The sequence below is a fragment of the Garra rufa genome, chromosome 13 (assembly GCF_049309525.1).
Source record: "Garra rufa chromosome 13, GarRuf1.0, whole genome shotgun sequence".
In the NCBI taxonomy this organism is placed as follows: domain Eukaryota; kingdom Metazoa; phylum Chordata; class Actinopteri; order Cypriniformes; family Cyprinidae; genus Garra; species Garra rufa.
The window spans coordinates 36,188,515-36,199,855 of NC_133373.1; the positions used below are offsets into that span (position 1 = coordinate 36,188,515).

Genomic DNA, 11,341 nt, shown 5'->3' on the forward strand with positions numbered 1-11,341 from the left:
GATATACCAAAAGTCCTGTTTTAACAGGAAATATGTCAATGCCGATTTCAGTTTTTTTTTTTTTTTTTTTAAACAGTCACTTTTTAATGTTCTCATATCCTTTCTGCATAGTATTCTTGCACATGAGCTTTAGGGGCTCAAAGTACATTTTTAAAATGCTATTTATAATTTGTGTTCACTTCAAAGCCAATTATATGCTAATGTGCTCCAAAAAGTTGACAAATTTCACTTTTAGTGGATATGCTCATTTGAAATGAACAGTCTGCGAAAATTGAGAAAAAAATATATAGATTTTTACACATTTATGTCTAGGCTATGCTCTCTAGAATAAAAATTTGGTTATTATTTAAAACATTTTATAAAAAATATACCAGAAGTCCTGTTTTAACAATAAATATGTTAACGCCGATTTCAGTGTTTTATTTTATTTAACAGCTAGATGCATTACAATGGTCAAAGTCCATCTAGCAAAACCAATTGGTTTTGTTTACAAAAACAATAATTTGTAAAAGTGCTACCTATAATTTGGTACCTAAATTTTGAGGTTCTTAGATGGCATTAAAAAAAATATTTGAACCCTTTCTAACAATGACTGTATGATTTTGAGATCCATCTTTTCACACTGAGGACAACTGAGAGACTCATATGCAACTATTACAGAAGGTTCAAATGCTCACTGATGCCTCAGAAGGAAAAACCATGCATTAAGAGTTGGGGGTGTAAACTTTTGAACAGAATGAAGATGTGTACATTTTTCCAAATTTGCCTAAATATTGTTTTTTTTTTTTTAAACAGCTAGATGCATTACAATGGTCAGAGTCCATCTAGCAAAACCAATTGGTTTTGTTTACAAAAAACAATAATTTTTAAAAGTGCTACCTATAATTTGGTACCTAAATTTTGAGGTTCTTAGATGGCATGTGTTTGCTTTAAATCAATTTATATGCAAAACTACCAGTCAAATGCTCTCTAAAACGAGAATTATTGCATAATTTACTGTGTTTTTGTATAGATGCCAATTTGTCTCTAAATAAGTCAAATGACCTGCTCTGTTTCAAGTGTGCTGCTTTGAAGGTGTTTAACTTTTATTATCCTGCATCTCAGCACAGGTAGAAGTTGCGTTAGTGCTGAGCGAGCTGATTTAAATGCTCGATTGAGCATTAAATTGAGTTGCTGCAGCTCAGGCATCAGGGACCAAAGCACATTGATTTCATTGGAGATATAAAAGAATAAAGATGAGATTTCAAGCCAAGAATACCAAAGATACAGAAGTTTGAATACACAAGGACGGCTTGATCTGACAATATCTGTGCTGATCATTGCCTTGCCTGGTCGTGTGATTCAACTTTTCAAGCTACTTTCACATTGTGTAATAAATGACATTTATCAGTCCATAGTCTCTGTGTTACATAACATCAGATGCATATATTCTCAGAAAAAAGGTACAAAAATTGCCACTGAGGAAGTGTACTTATAAAAGGTACACCTTAGTTGGATAGACGAGAATAGAGATGGACAGATGGATAAATAGGACTGGATAGACAGATGATAGACAAGTATAGAGATGGACAGATGAGTATATAGTACTAGACGGATGGATGGATGGATAGACAAGTATAGAGATGGACTGATGGGTAGATATGAATGGATGGATGGATGGATAGATGGATAGACAAGTATAGAGATGGACAGATGAGTAGATAGTACTGGATGGATGGATAGATGGATAGACAAGTATAGAGATGGACTGATGGGTAGATAGTACTGGATGGTAGATGATAGATAGACAAGTATAGAGATGGACAGATGAGTAGATAGGACTGGATGGATGCATAGATAGATAGACAAGTATAGAGATGGACTGATGGGTAGATAGTACTGTATGGATAGATGAATAGATAGTTCGGTAGACAAATATAGAGATGGACAGATGGGTAGATAGGACTAGGACTAGATGTATACTAAGATAGATAGATAGATAGATAGATAGATAGATAGATAGATAGATAGATAGATAGATAGATAGATAGATAGATAGATAGATAGATAGATAGATAGATAGATAGATAGATAGATAGATGGATAGATAGATGGATAGATAGATGGATAGATAGATGGATAGATAGATGTCTCAATGGATGGATAGATGCATGGATAGATGCATAGTTGGATAAACAAATAGATAGATAGATAGATAGACAGACAGACAGACAGACAGACAGACAGACAGACAGACAGACAGACAGACAGACAGACAGACAGACATCAGTCAGTAGCATTTCAACCACACAGCTGAGCTACCTGAACAAAACCTAGCACTAGCAGCTTATAGAAACTGTTTTCTCGGAATTAACAACAAAATGTTCTGCAGCAGCATAAAGGCGCGTTTGTGCTCAGTCTTTTAAAGAGCAGAGCTGTGAGGGAGAAATAAAATGTGTTTCTATAAACGTTGACTGGAGGCTAAATTAATCAGGATTGAAAGCGGGTTCTGGTCCAGAAGACCTTGGAAAGAGTTGGAGGTTGACTACAGCACAGACACACACAGGACACTTCACCTTGAGAAAAACACAGTTCAGTTTTATGAGCTTACTGTAAATATTATATGAAAGAAACTCAAATGATGATTTTAAGGGGGAAAAATCTATCATTCTATTTATCTATCATTCTATCTGTCATTCTATTTATCTATCGTTCTATCGATCTATATCGTTTTATCGTTCTATCTGTCATTCTGTCTCTGTCGTTCTAGCGCGCATCATACTATCGATATCGTTCTATCTATATATCATTCTATCCATCTATCATTCTATCCATTGTTCTATCCAGCTATATATCGTTTTATCATTCTTTCATTCTATTGTTCTTTTGTTCTGTCATTCTATTTGTCTTTCTATCTATCGTTCTATCTATACATCTTTCTTTCATTCTATAGATCTATATATTGTTCTATCATTCTGTCTATTGTTCTATCTGTTGTTCTATCACGCTGTCTATCTATCTATCTATCTATCTATCTATCTATCTATCTATCTATCTATCTATCTATCTATCTATCTATCTATCTATCTATCTATCTATCTATCTATCTATCTATCTATCGTTCTATCTATCATTCTATCTATCATTCTATCGATCGTTCTATCTATATTTTGTTCAAATGTTCTATCATTCTATCTGACGCTTCATCGTTCTATCTCTTTCTATCTATATATTCTATCGTTCTATCTATCCTTCTATCTATCTGTCACTCTGTTGTTCTCTATCTATCTATCTATCTATCTATCTATCTATCTATCTATCTATCTATCTATCTATCTATCTATCTATCTATCTATCTAACTATCTATCTATCTATCTATCTATCTATCTATCTACCTATCTACCTACCTACCTACCTACCTACCTACCTGTTGTTCTATCTATATATTGTTGTATCATTCTATCTGTCGTTCTATCTATCTGTCACTCTATCAGTCTGTCTATCTATCGTTCTATCTATCTATCTATATATTGTTTGAACGTTTTATCATTTTATCTATCTATCTGTTGCTCTATCGTTCTATCTATTGTTCTGTCACTCTATTGTTCTATATATTGTTCAAACATTGTATCATTCTATCTGTCGCTCTATTGTTCTATCTTTATATCTATATATTGTTCTATCGTCCTACCAGTTGTTCTCTGTCACTCTATTGTTCTATCTATCATTCTATCTATATATTGTTCAAACATTCTCTCATTCTATCTGTCACTCTATCGTTCTATCTATATATTGTTCTATCGTTCTATATATATATTGTTCTATCTGTCGTTCTATCATTCTATCTATATTGTTTTATCTATCTGTCATTCTATCTATATATTGCTCTATCATTCTATCTGTCGTTCTACCTGTTTGTCGCACTATTGTTCTATCTATTGTTCTGTCTATCTATATACTGTTCTATCGTTCTATCGTTCTATTTGTCATTCTATCTATCTATATATTGTTCTGTCGTTCTATCCGTCTCGCTATTGTTCTATCTATTGTTTTATATATCTATTTATTGTTCTATTGTTCTAATTATCATTCTATCTATATATTGTTCAAATGTTCTGTCATTCTATCTATCTGTTGTTCAATCGTTCTGTCTATATATTGTTCTATCGTTCTGTCTTTCTATCTGTCGCCCTGTTGTTCTATCGTTTTATCTATCTATATATTGTTCTGTTCTATCATCTTTTGTTCTATATATCTTTCTGTATATCTATCGATAGACTTATTTTGTAAAATACGATAGAAACAATAATACAGTAAAATTACATTTAAATTACATTCAAATATTTTTGATGAAATATCTGTCTTTCATGTAATATTATCATGAAATTAAGAAGTTAAAAAAAATTATTCAAAATTCAAAATTGAAATCTTTCTAATCATAAATGTCATTGTTACTGTCATTTTTGGTCAAATTAATTTCTAAATCCAACCGACCTGGTCTTTTGAACAGTCTTAGGAGATGAACCCATCCATTTCTGTAACAAATCGCAAATAACAAATGACATTCCTTTTTTTAATGTTGATAACTGATTACCATATTCATAAGTATTTACATGATACTTACCACGTTACCTTTTTGCAAGTGTAATGAACTATTGATATCACTCTGTTCCTGGGACCTCATAAAAAAAATAATCAAAATACATGCATATACACACACACACACACACACACACACACACACACACACACACACACACACAATAAAATCAAATAAAAACACATGTACAGGACAATCAAATGGCTGTGACTCTTGAAGGTTTTCAGTACTGAGAAAAGCTGTAGTTCAGCAGTGGTTTTGTAATTCTCTCCATGTCTCTCACTATCTTTCTTTCTGTTTTTTCCTTCTATCTGTCTCTCTCTCTGTTTGTTTTTCTCCTCAGCCCTCCTGAAGGAGAAGAATCACCCGTCACCTCTCCAGACCCCCAGAGACAAGAGTGGTTCGCTCAGTACTTCTCCTTCTGACTTTTGCAATTAAAAAGCATGTCGACCAAACCAAACGAAAAAAGACAAAAAAGTGATATATTATTTAACGACACATCCTTTCATTTGTTCTGTTTCTTTTTTCTCCCCACTGTGAATGGGTTTCTTGTTTTTACAGTGATGATAGGTATGTTTGACATTTCATTTACTGCAGTTTCTATAGAGTGGTGCATACGCTGCTAATTACTATTTGTTAAAAGAGAAAAAAACAACAACAACAGTATTGTCTCCTCTGTATCTAATTTTAGAATGCCACCGTAATGACTTTGTTACAGCTGCATTATCAATTTTGGTAGGATTAAACTGTTTGTATGGATGTCTCAACACAGATATAATGATGTCTCACTAATTTTAAAATAAATGCATATTTTATATTTATATTACTGGTGTATGCGTAAGAATAAATAATTATTGTGACATTTAATGAAGTGTGTCTGTTATGTGAGTCAACTTTTACCATTCAAGGAACCAAAAGCAAAGAACATGAATTAAAAATGCCTGTATTTTCATATACATCAACACATACTGCTCTGAAACAAGACAAAATAAACACTTTTATTGTCATTTGACTTTTTCTTTATACAAGAACAATAACCACCTCAATGACAAATCGATAATTGGAGATGAGAGGTAAGTTAATGTGTATTTTTTTATATAATTATTGTAAAACCGTTTATGATCTGTAGAATGTAAATAAGAGAGAACCAATGCTGTTTAAAAAAAAAAAGAAATTAATAAAAAAATTATTTAATACATTTTAATGTATAGTAATAATCTAAATATCATTTATATATATATATATATATATATATATATATATATATATATATATATATATATATATATATATTATTTCTAAAGTACGATTTAATTTATTTAAATATTTAAAGTTATTCAGAATTTACATTTTCATTGTTCAAGTTAAGTTTCTTTTAAAAATCGATTATGAGTGCATTATCTTTGTCAATTCGAACTTGAGGGACTTTTATTCTTTAAATATATAAACAAATGTGACAAAATGAAAGGGAGCAGGAAAATGTACCATTGAAATCATACACATTTTGAGTTGTAAGTCTTCTAGAAAAATGCCAAAGAAAGGCTTTCGCTTACAAAATTAACATTTAATGTTTATTCAAACTTATTTAACACAGTAAGGTCGAATAATAGATAAAAAACGGGACTTTTATACTGGTGCTCAGAGGGCGGATGCGACAACGTCATCGACCTCCGCATGGCACGTTTTCCCTTCACTGGGTTGTACCAAGTCCAGAAACGGGGGAGGTACTATTTATTATATACCATTTAATTTATCAGCGCTAAAATATACACAGAAATAACAAATTAAACAAAGCATATGAGAATAAAATATTTGTTAATATTAAAATAGTTTTAAACTGAGTTATTTTGTGCTAGAATTCAAAGTTTGTCTACCCGTGCTCCCCTGCAACGCAGGAAGATTAGAAATAAAGCGCCAAATCTGAAAACACTGACAGGAAGAAACACCCATATGTGAATGTTGTGAATGTAGGCGATGTTACTGTTCACCCATCCAGGTATGTCAAATACAGAAATGTAGAGAAGGAGATATTAATAAGGTGTTTTGTTATACTTGTAGGTTTCTATTGCTCGTAAAGTTTGCTCAAGAGAGCAATAAGCACGATAGAAATGGTTTGAACGCTTGTTAAATGCGTGTTATTATCAATCAAGACTACGTTGCATGAGCTGTCAAACAGTCGTGTCCCTATGAAACTTTTGTGTAACTTGGTTCTTGTATAATTAACATTCATGCTATTTTATGAACTCTAATTAATCAAGGTACTGCATGAAACATTAATAGTTTAATAAAATAATTTGTAGCTGTAGGACTATTAAAGTGAAGTGCAAAAAAACATTAAATGGGTTATAAAAAGGTGATTAAAAGCGTCAGGGTTATTATCACCACTATAACAATTTATTACTTAAATTCATAATTTATTATACACTACCAGTCAAATGTTTTTGAATTTTGAAGATTTTTTATATTTTTAAAGAGGTCTCTTTTTATCACCAAGCCTGCATTTATTTGATCCAAAGTACAGCAAAAGCAGTAATATTGTGAAATATTTTTACTGTTTAACATAACTGCTTTCTATTTGAATATATTGTAAAATGTAATTTATTTCTGTGATCAAAACTACATTTTCTGCATCATTGCTCCAGTCTTCAGTGTCACATGATCCTTCAGAAATCATTCTAATATGCTGACTTGCTACTCAAGAAACATTATTATTATCAATAATTAAAACAGTATTTTTTATTTTTATTTTTTGATGAAAAGAAAGATCCAAAGATCAGCATTTATCAAGCTTTTGTACTATTATACACTATACAATTCAAAAGTTTGGAATCAGTATAATTTCTATAATTTATTATATAAATTAATAAATTATAGAAATTATACTGATTCCAAGCTTTTGAATTAATACTTTTATTTAGCAAGGATGCTTTAAATTGTTTCATAATAGTAGAATGATTTCTGAAGGATCATGTGACTGGAGTAATGATGCTAAAAATTCAGCTTTAAAATCACATGAATAAATTACATTTTAAAATATATTCAAATGGAAAACAGTTATTTTAAATAGTAAAAATATTTAAAAATTGTACTGAAAAAAGCATTAAAATTAAAAAAAAATATATATATAAAAAATATATATTTGCTTTAATTGTGAATAAAGAACTACCTGCACAATAAAGTCTGAATGATCTCTTTTAGGTGTTTTTAAAACATGAAAATTTAAAAAGTAAAAGAAAAAAAAAATGTAAACAACGTAGTATATATATAATAGATATTAGTACAGAAAAACACATGTAACTTCACATTTAATTTATACTTTAGAATGAACATGAACTACAGATCAGTTAAGTAATATATTATATATAATTAACTGTCAGGAATATAGTCCATATATTTTTCAAGTTTTTTTGTTGTTGTTTTGTTTTGCTTTTTTTCAGATTTTTATTTTATTTTTATTAATTAATAATAGAAATCCAACAAAAAAAAAAATCAGTTAATTAGTAAAACCGGTGAATATGTAAAGTTTTTGAGCAGTAAATCTGTATATTAGAATGATTTCTGAAGGATCATGTGACTGCAGTAATGATCCTAAAAATTCAGCTTTGAAATCACAGGAATAAATTTCATAAAAAAAAATATTTTAATATAAAAACATTTATTTTTAATAGTAAAAATATTTCTAAATTTTACTGTTTTGCTGTATTTTGGATCAAATAAATGCAGGCTTTGTGAGCAGAAGAGACTTCTTTAAAAAAACATTAATCTTACTGTTCAAAAACTTTTGACTGGTAGTATAAATTTGCTTTAATTGTAAATAAAGAGCTACCTGTGCAATAATGTTAGTTTGAATCATGTATTTTAAGTGTTTTCAAAACATGAAAATGGAAAAATGCAAAAAGTAAGTATAAATATAAAAAAAAAAGTAATACAGAAAACGTCATAAAACTTCACATTTAATGTATGCTTTTGAATGAACATGAACTACAGATAAGTTATATTAAAAGTTAAGTGTTATATTATATATTTGGGATAAGTCAGGAATATAGTCTATACATTTTTCTAGGTTTGTTTTACCTAAAAAAATCAATGTGAAAAAAATCTGTGAATTAGTGAAACTGCTGAAATTGTGTTACATTTGTTCTGTTATTTTTGTTAATCATTGTCTGGTGATCACAAATGACTTGCAAGGTCAAAAATTGGTCAAAAGCTGTGGGAACCTTGAATTGAACACTAAAAATAATTTCTAAAAAATAAAATATTTGAGTGAATTCATGTATGTTTTTAACCTACAGGTAAAAAAAGTTTGTCAACTACCATGATATGCAAGTTTATGAGTATAAAGGTTTGCTCTCTTGCAGAATATTCCATGTCTAAGTGATCCAGTATTCAGTTGAACATGATGCTCAGTCCGGATCAGGTGTCCTTCATAGGACTGGCGTTCGAGACTTATGTGACGGAGCACCACAAGAATGACATCCTGCAGATCTTCCAGGAGGCCAGTGAAGATGCTCACTATCCTGTTGTAGTGAATGCCATGACCTTATTTGAGGACAATATGGAGGTTGGAGAGTGTTTCAATGCATTCCCCAGCCAGGTGCTGCCCATATTTGACAACGCCCTACACAGAGCGGCCCAGACCATCTCTCAGTCTTCTTCCTCACTACAGGAGAGTTTCAAACTCAAACACAATCTGCATGTTCGTATATCAGGTAAGCAAGTATAAGAATGTCCACTCTTTTACAATGACACCTGCATAAGGACGTAACAACAAGGATTTTATATATTTCTGTGTGTGTTTGTGCAACTTCCTGACCAGCCTGACACAGCAACCAATAATATAAGTTTGGGGAGTCTTTAAAAAAAACCTGCTGGAAATTACTTTTTATTTAGATGGTGTTGCAGAAATTACGCTTCATCTGGGAAAAAAACAACCAAAAAATTCCAAATCCATCTTTAATGAGGAAAAACAGAATAATCAGTAATGCCTTAATTTTTGTTTTAATTGTAAATAAAGTAATTATTAATTTCAGCTAATCTTGTTCAATCTTGTTAAATATCTTTAATTAGGTAGTTTCAAAACATAATTATTACATTTATACATTTATATATAATTATTTCCTAAATTATTTAAAATTTATTGCTAAAAATTATTTGTAAAACTTTCGTTATTTAGAATTTAAGTGAACATTTCCCCCTATTTGTTAATTACTAAACTTAGCTAATGTTGTACTTAAGGAATAAAGCTTGAATATTTTATTAATTATTTTCAAAACATAATAGTTATTGTTTGTACTTTACAATGGCTATGATAACAATTTTAATTATATTATATATTGTTTTAATTGTAAATAAAGTATTTTTAAGTAGTTTCAAAACATAATTATTACAGTTATATATATAATTATTACTTTATATAAAATGCTTATAAATTGTAGTAATTAATAAATATTATATAATTCTGTATTATTTAAATTATTTTATTTAATTATTAAAGTTATATGTACAAACGTCGTTATGTAAATAGTAAATATTTTTCTCTATTATTTAAAAAAAAATATATATATATATTAGTGGTGGGGATAGATTCATTTTTTTTTTCATTAATCTCACTGTAATCTAGATTAAAATGGCTAATTTGAATTCTGCCGAAGGCATTCAGAATATGTGTGCTACCCAAATAATGACTAAAAGTAAGTCTTTGAGAACGTGTTTCTCAAGCCAGGTGGCGCATTAGATCAGGGGCTCATCTCCTGTTTCCAAAATGCATCACAAACTGCTTGACAATTGCATTTACAACACAATTAACTATACCAGGGTTTCCGCGGGGTCTTAAAAAGTCTAAAATTTAAAAATCTAAATTTTAGGCCTTAAAAAGTCTTAAATTCGCTGTTCTAGGTCTTGAATAATTTTCAGGGTTCGTACGGGTGCTTGAATTCCTTGAAAATGCTTGAATTTTAATGTAGTGTTTTCAAGGTTTGAAAAATGCTTGGATTTTGGATGAAGTGCTTGAAAGTGCTTGAATATGCAGTTGCATCGGTTTCATATTAATTCGCTTTCATACTAAATAGTTATTTTTTGTTATGCTTATAATATGTAAAAGAAAGAAAAGAAAAAAACAGCTCCGCTCGAGTGTGCACGTGAGGCTGTAGTGTGATCCACCGGTCTTTCTTGATGCGCGCCCTCTGATGGAACAGAGCGGTAGATAAAACAAACCAGTTATCAGGAGGTTGTTGCACCAGTCCTCGATGGCTTGAAAACGACAAATAAGAATTATGTTTAAAACGAGAATTTGGGGATCGCAAAATTGCCAGCCCGATGTCCCGGGGCTATTGTGTTTTCCAGTCGGGCTACCAAAATGTTTCACCGGACTATCTTAAAGTAGAGAGCTCGTGCGGGTCATTACAAACTCATCAATTTAGCCGTATCAAAGTTAAGGCCATAAAAAGTTTTAAATGTATTAAATAGTATAAGAAAAGGCTTAATTAGATGTTTAAGAGTTAGGGACGGAAATACGAGAATCGCCATAGGGCTTGATTAAAACTTCAAAAGGCAATGATGTCATATTGAATAAACATACACACTGCACGTTTCAAAGTCAAAACGCGGCACGGATGTCTTTATATGAATGTATCTGAAGGGAACCGACTGTCCTCAGAAACGTGTCGTTGGCATTTTCATTTCATGCCTGATAAAACTGCGTTAATGCTGATTTGTGTACAGCCGTTACTAGGAAACCGTAGAATTCCAGCACTCCTAAAGCG

The 11,341-nt window shown here is 30.8% G+C and overlaps 2 protein-coding genes across 3 annotated transcripts in view; both read left to right on the forward strand.

The window, feature by feature from the left end:
- fam184ab (family with sequence similarity 184 member Ab) overlaps positions 1-5,587 on the forward strand; it is a 231,247-nt gene extending 225,660 nt beyond the window's left edge. For both annotated transcript variants that reach the window (XM_073853210.1, XM_073853211.1), the window contains one exon: positions 4,924-5,587. In XM_073853210.1, coding sequence (XP_073709311.1) covers positions 4,924-5,005 — 82 coding nt within the window. In that variant the 3' untranslated portion in view covers positions 5,006-5,587. The remainder of the gene's footprint in view (positions 1-4,923) is intronic.
- A 3,389-nt stretch (positions 5,588-8,976) lies between these two features.
- Positions 8,977-11,341, forward strand: part of mcm9 (minichromosome maintenance 9 homologous recombination repair factor) — a 25,001-nt gene continuing 22,636 nt past the window's right edge. The window contains exon 1 of the mRNA XM_073816738.1: positions 8,977-9,289. Within this exon, the coding sequence (XP_073672839.1) occupies positions 8,977-9,289 (313 nt within the window). The remainder of the gene's footprint in view (positions 9,290-11,341) is intronic.